General features: G+C 37.6%; 1 protein-coding gene across 1 annotated transcript in view; it reads left to right on the top strand.

The window, feature by feature from the left end:
* Positions 1 to 6,961, top strand: part of RNF138 (ring finger protein 138, E3 ubiquitin protein ligase) — a gene marked incomplete at its 5' end in the record, with an annotated part of 7,264 nt that extends 303 nt beyond the window's left edge. The window contains 6 exons of the mRNA XM_010017963.1: positions 719 to 884; positions 2,205 to 2,320; positions 3,803 to 3,871; positions 4,379 to 4,484; positions 5,300 to 5,407; positions 6,845 to 6,961. Of these exons, the coding sequence (XP_010016265.1) occupies positions 719 to 884; positions 2,205 to 2,320; positions 3,803 to 3,871; positions 4,379 to 4,484; positions 5,300 to 5,407; positions 6,845 to 6,913 (634 nt within the window). The remainder of the gene's footprint in view (positions 1 to 718; positions 885 to 2,204; positions 2,321 to 3,802; positions 3,872 to 4,378; positions 4,485 to 5,299; positions 5,408 to 6,844) is intronic.
* Between the last annotated feature and the right edge of the window lie 341 nt (positions 6,962 to 7,302).

Consider the following 7,302-nt stretch of genomic DNA (forward strand, 5'->3'; position numbering starts at 1 on the left):
TGCGTGCCAAGGGCTGCCCCAGCCTTCCCCTGCCTCTTTCTTTTGTAGCGCATGAGGGCCGGCCGGTTAGAAAAGCTACCTCCTGAAGCAAGCCCCCGGTTGCCTGGTCGATGGAAACATCTCACACATCTAACCTAACTCACGGTTTTAACTTTATAGTTTCCTGCTCGTTTTCCAGCAAGGAACATAGCGTAGTTGTTCTCTCTTTTCAGTTCATCTATTCTATGTTTTTTCAGAGGAACGTTTAATTACAAAGTACTGCTTTGTAGCAAAGCAAAATAGCTTTGGCAGCTGGTACACCGGGAAACAAAGTGAGAGAACCACAGAAGGCTGGTGAACTGAGATCTTTCATGCTAAATGCAGTATGTTTGGCTTCGCTTAAGGCCGATAAACAGGGCTTACTTTGATAAGGCTTTCCAGTATCATGTGCCTGCTGCACCATTTAATATCTCATTAATGATCAATCCAGTGTACAGCTCAGGAATACTAGTCAGTAAATAGTAAGATCTTTACATAAAGCACATTGCCAAGTTCCCCTTACTCCCATATGCTTCTTTGTAAGCACCATTATTTCATTTTGCTTATAAAGATTTGTATACAGTAGACCATTACTCTGACATCTTTTTTTTCCCTAATAATCAGCCAGCGTTCTTCAAGGACAAAGTATCTCACTCTCTTCACTTTGCTAACCTGTGTTTGTGGTAACTTTTTAATTCAGGTTTTGCAGGAAGTGCTTCTTGACAGCTATCAGAGAAAGTGGAACACATTGTCCTCTCTGCCGGGGGAGCGTGACTAAAAAAGAAAGAACATATCCCAAAAGGGCTCTAGATGTTGAAAACAGTATGAAGAAAGCTTCTGGGGGCTGTAGATGCTGTGAGAAGCAGGTAGAGTAAAACTTTACAAAAAGTTGGATAATTGTTTTTATTTCTGACCAGACACACTTTTACTGGGTGGTGTTCTTGTCTTGGAGCTAAAAAGCCTATATAACAGTTTGAACTTAGCTTTGTACGGCTTGTGCATATACTAGGCATGCAGTGCCTGCTAGGTATGCCTAACAGGTGTAAACAGAAAGAGAATCTTGTGTTGCCTATAAGGGCTTTTAGGTGGAGTGCCAATTTTTCTGCAAAACAATGTGAAAACTGGATATAGCCATAAAACTATCAAAAGAAAAGTTTGACAACTGAAAATGATAATTGCGGATATATGGAAAACCTCAGAAACTTTCACGGTGGAAATGAAAGTGCCTAGAACTACTGTGAATTGAATTTAAAACAAAACCATACAAAAACATACTCCTGGTGTGCATAAAATCATACAGTTTCCCCTTGCCCCATCAGTCTGTTTACATTCCATCATTCTCTTTGTAAAGGGGTCATTATTTTCAGAACATTGGGTGAAATCGTGACCCCCACTGAAATCAAGAGTAATCTCTCTGCTGGTATAAACAGATGCAGGATTTCAGCCACACATTTTGCTTACATGAAATTGCATGAAATTCAGGTAGTCTTCATGTTTGTTTCATTTCACCTGGGACTTAGTTCTGGCAATGTGAAGATTAGTACTAGTGGAAAGCTGAGCTGCTTGCTTTGGTCCACATGATTCATTAGAATGAAAAGCAGGGAGAAAGAAACAACAGCAAGTTGCTAAACTGGAAGGAAGAACCAAATGGATCCCCAGAAGAACTACGGGAGTGCAAGATGTGGTCTTATTCAGCCTCTAAACCTGTGAGCACTTTCTGACAGTGCTGTTGGACCTGAAATTCTGATTTAGGGCATGTCCAGCACAGGTGTTTGACAAATCTGAGCAACTCATTATTGCCTAGCATTTAAGGTGGATATACAGCCTAAAGTTGGTGCTCATTCACCTATTCTGTTATACTTTTTTAATGCCTTCTGAAAGAGAAACATTTGGTATTCTCTGAACACACCTAATGCAAAAAGCTTCTGCTCTGCACAAGGTAATAGCAGGCCAGAGAAGACTCAAGGAGCAGTGGTGCTTATCCCATCCTCATGGCCCCTCTCTGTCGTAGCTCATGAGTTGTTGATCCTGGATTGTGGGAGTTGTAGTTCCTGTGACTTTGTTTCAGTTAAATGGAGTTTACTTGCATCTTTCACCCCTGAGAGCTCTCAGATGCCTGGCTGTTGGGGGTCTGGGGAGTGGGAATGTTCTCCAGTAATTTCAATAATTTGGCATTTCATTTACAGGTTAGATTTTCGTGGATGAGACAGCATTATAAAACGTGTAAGAAGTATCAGGATGAATATGGTGTTTCTTCTATTATTCCAAACTTACAGATTTCCCAAGACTCTACAGGGAACAGGTAATAGGGGTGTTTTATCTATAGCAATGCATCTTCTTTCCCTGCTCCATCCCCTGCCCCCCCAAAGTATTTTTTTTTTCCAGGGCATGCCTTTTTTGCAATAATTCTTATCCTATTGTTGTGCTTCAAAAAATGACAATTTTTCCAGGTCTTTTCCTTTACTCTTAGCACAAAGAAGAAAACCTTTCTGCATGGTGGTTTGGAATGTCTTCCAAGGACTCTCCTAAAAAGTGTGTAATATTTGTAGTTTGCTTTCCTTGCCATAGCAGCATTTGAGCAGCTTACTTTGTAACATATTTCATAATATTTAGCCCCAGGGAAGTCCCTTTCTCTTTTGATTCCTCCTCCCCTTTCCTAAGTCTGTTTTAGTGGGTATCCTGTTTCAAAACATTACTGTGCAAGCTTTTGCTTTCTGATTGAATTTATTTTGAGCTGATCTCTTATGAAACATATAAAGAACTCCAGTATGTTATGCACCATAAAATAAAAATGACACGATTTGTTTTCAGGGAGAAAAGCTAAAGAACTTTCTTTTTCATACCTTCTCACTGATACATTTGGTTTGGTTGGGGATTTTTGCTTATTTTTAAAGACCTTTATTTACATATTAGTTTCATAGGGCTTTATTCTATATAGCTTGTCCTTTATTTACTTTTTTTTGATATGTTTTCTATTTTTAGCAGTCTGAACTTCTCTCTGTTTGTTTTTCAACCTGTCAATATATTGAAAGTGGAAGTTTAAGCTGTTACCAGAACTAGCTTCAGCAGTGTTTCACTGAAGTGAATGGATATTGTTACATCACTATTTATTGACTATGCCACTCTAGCATACCTGTGGTTATAATATTACAGAAGTATAAGAAAATGTACTGTGCCCAGATTTGTGACTGGAAATGTTCACGTTCTTGGAATGATCAGTGTGTCTGTGCAGTTTCTTCTGGCTTAGCTAGAGGTGCATATGTGGTCAAAATTACTTTCTAAATGTTTCTGTCTGTCACTCTTGCTTTAGGAAATAGTTTATTTGTGCTCACTGTAAGAAATTAATCTTGCTGTGGTTGAAAGTTGTAAATTATTTCTGTAATCCCATGGCAATTAAGTGCTTGTTTACATAGTCTTAAGTCAAAAAACTTAGAGATTCCTGTCTTACATTCACACCGTTAATAATGCTTTTTGAGCTACTTGGCTGTAATCTCCATTACCATTCTTGTTGGCTAAATGTTGGTTGTATCACATACTGCTTTCCTGTAAAGTTGTGTAGTATTCCACCAAGGGTCACCATGGTAACTGCATACTGAGGTTTACCTTGATCCAAAGGAAAAGTTGTGAGAGTTAAATTATGTACCATTGTATGTTTTGCCTTGAAATTCGTGTGTCTCAATGAATTTTTCCCCCTTCCCCTTTGTTACTCTTAAACTTAAAAAAATCTTGATAATGGAGTAAAATAATATCAATTTTTTATTTTTTTTCCCCCCTTCATTTAAAGTAGCAGGAGTGATGCAATATCTGATAATGGCGAGATGGCTAATAATCAAATACTTCAAGGAGAAACAAGGTAGGCTGCTTATTTTTCTATAGTTAATATTAAAATAGATCTAGATAGTCCTATTGCAAGTTTCTACTAATGTAAAAAAAAACAAAACACCACACAAACGCCTACAACAAGTTGTATTCAAAAACTTGTGTAGTTTCCTCTCCCTTTGCATCTATATGTTAGAATTTGGGTTTTTTTCAGTACTTTCCTGAAGGATTTGCACTAAAAGATGTTACCAGTAAGTAAAATCAGGATGCAGCTGAAATTGGAACAAGAGAGTTTTCTGAAATCCAAGCTTCAGAAGAATGCATTTAGGTGTACAAATAATAAATATGCTCTAAAATTGCAATTTGGAAGTAGCACTGGGACTCCATTAGATCTGCTACTATGTCAATGAGGGTGGGTTTCTTTTTTAAGTTGTTTTCAAATTAAAGGAAAACAATGACAAGGTAACAGAAAATTACACTTTCTATAACACTGCTTCTGAAACTCTCTTTTCTGTTTAATACTGTGTATTTCTGTTTACAGTGGACATCCAACCTTCAAATGCCCCCTCTGTCAGGAAGCCAATTTTACCAGGCAACGCTTGCTGGATCACTGTAATAATAGACATCTTTATCAGATAGTTCCTGTAGTAAGTATTGTTGCTTATACATGCTTCTTAAGCTACTTTCATTATAATTATGTGGACAGTTTTAAATGTATAGTTACTACTCTATTATCTTTAAAGATCACCGTGGTCCGAGAGAGGCAATATACTTAATGCATGCATTTAACTTGAGGAGTGACTATCATGTGGAAATGTTTCTTGTCCAGCTTCTTGTTGGTTTAAGGCATTTCTTACCTAGCTGTCTAATTTATCCAGATGTGGAACAAACTCAGTTTTTGAGCCTGACACTTCTTCATTTAGTAATTCAGATCTGTTTCTGTGGAATCCCATTCATAAAATAACTGTAATTTCACATGAAACCTGCACTTACTTGAAAAACGATCCAAGGTAATCAATCAAAGGGACTGAAGAGGAAAAATCTGCCTGTTTTTCTGTTCTTTTAATCTGTATAGGGGATGTTATTTTTTCTTTTGGCTTACTTGATTATCTCAATTGTATGAAAATTCTCCCAAACAATAAGTAGGATGCAGTAATCACTTTGTTTTCTAAATCTTGAATAACAGAAATAAACTAAGAGTGACAGACAGACATGATAATGCTCCACTCCTAAGAGAAACACAAAATTGCACAAGTTGAAATGTAACTTCTGAATGTTACACAACTGAGGAAAAGAATACTTAAAACTATGGCTTTATGTGAATATCTCTACAGTATTTTAGTAGTGGATGAGTAATAGACCAGTTAATCCTGTAGAACATGTCTTCAGTGTGTTTTGTATTACCAATAACTTCTTTTTTTTTTTTTCATTCTCTCTCTTTCCCCTTCTCCTCCAAATTCAGATCTGTCCTATTTGTGTGTCTCTTCCTTGGGCAGATACTAACCAGGTGACTAGGAATCTTGTTAGCCATCTAAATCTAAGACACCGGTTTGACTACGGAGAATTTGTGGTAAGCTTTTTCTTCTTTGATGTGTAGGAGAATAAATGGTAACTTTTTTCTATAAACAAAATGCCAAATAAAAAATATGTACTAAACTTGTTTGTGCTCTGGACATGCTATGCTCCTGCTCTGTACAGAACTCAGAAGTAGGCCTGTCTGTTCTTAAATATTCCATTATCAACATGAACTGCCTCTTAGAATAGGTGTTGTCAGTAGCTAAGCTCTGCTCCAAACGGATGGCTGAAGTCTTTACCTTACTGTTCTCAATCTGAACTATTTGTTCCTCCAGAACAGTTTATTACTGCTGCTTCTGGGGAAAATAAAATAGATACTACTCTTTTATTAACATTTTTGACCTTATATGGCAGAAATGGTTAAATCGTAATGCTCAGAACTCGAAGTGCAACATGACTAGCTGCTGCTGCTGCTGCTACAGCCTCTCTTCCAGTATTGTTGTGACAGAGGCTGCAACCTGAAAAAGAGACGTGTCATTAAATTATTGTTCAGGTTGCCTTTTTTCAGGCTCACTGAGTAAATGACCTTGAAGTAGATGCAGAACTACGTACACAGATGTAGTCAGTGGTTGGACCATAAGTCAAGCCAACCAATTGAGTTCTGCATGTGGGATCAGAGAGCTGGAGAATTTGTGTTGTATTTTCTACAGTTTGACAGGCTTTGGGGTACATTGCTTGAACTTTGTATGGGACAAGCATAGTACTTGAGGAGTAGAGAGCCTCACTGGTTAGAGGTGGCAAGATGATGCAAATTGTTCTTTGTGTTGAGTGATCCGTGACAAAGGCATGAAGAGCTAGGAGATTGATTCAGGACATTGGGCTCTTCAACGTGAGAGCATCTTGCATGTTTGAGGATGTAAAACTGGTAGTGGCAATTCTGATGTGGGGAAGCTGCCAGAACTGCATTAAAAGATGTATTACTCTGGCTTATTAACAACTTGGAAGACAGCTCTTCAAAAGTAGCAGGGTTAACCACCCATCTTTTGTGATGCATGTTTGCTTTCTCATTTTAAGCAGTATATTCTCAATGATCAATGATTGCTGCTGTCTGGGGATAACATTTTGTTTTTATTAATGGAGGATGTTATGGCTGGTTGGAAGCCCTGTTATAAGAATTGTGTGACACAGTCAGTCAGCCTTTCTGAGCTGGCTGTTCTGTAATGTAATTCAGCCAGGGAGAGAAGATGGACCCTTCTGCTTAATGAGCCTTGTCCCACTCATCTGATTCTTCTCTTGTCTCATGTATCTCTTCGTACTTGGTTAAATAAAAGATACTGTGCAACATAAACAATCATCTAGTATACGTAAGGATGAAGAGTCTTCATCTAGATGCCAATTCCTATGTAAAAATGTGGGAAATGAATGATTAAACTAAGGACTATGGTACCTCTTCAGTATTTGTCCATTTTGATAATGTTTTCATTTTGTTTAGAATCTTCAGCTTGATGAAGAAGCCCAATACCAAAATGCAGTTCAAGAATCCTGTCATGTGAACTTTTAAAGTATAGCTCCCCTTCATCTCACTGGTTATCTGAGAGAAAAATCACATTATTTCTGTTGGTGACCTGAAGTGTATGTTAATAAAAATGGTATTCGGTAACCACTTTTCAGGCTTAACTTTTTCGCCATGTTCATAAGGACTTTGCATAAATGATTTAGCTGAAACTCAGATTTGACATCTATACTGATTTCTGTCCCTGTGGAATTTTAGGGACGTTTTTAGAACTTCGCACTGTTGTCTTGATTTTTCTCTAACGTTTACTACTCTGTTAATTACACAGTTCCTTTAATTAATGTCAGATATTTTAATTCCCCAAAACCAACTTTGAAAGTATCTTTAGAAAGATACACAAAGATGCTCTGTTGCACTGTTGAGTTCATTTAAGTTCA

This window comes from Nestor notabilis, unplaced genomic scaffold, assembly GCF_000696875.1.
Source record: "Nestor notabilis isolate BGI_N333 unplaced genomic scaffold, ASM69687v1 scaffold31547, whole genome shotgun sequence".
Classification (NCBI taxonomy): domain Eukaryota; kingdom Metazoa; phylum Chordata; class Aves; order Psittaciformes; family Psittacidae; genus Nestor; species Nestor notabilis.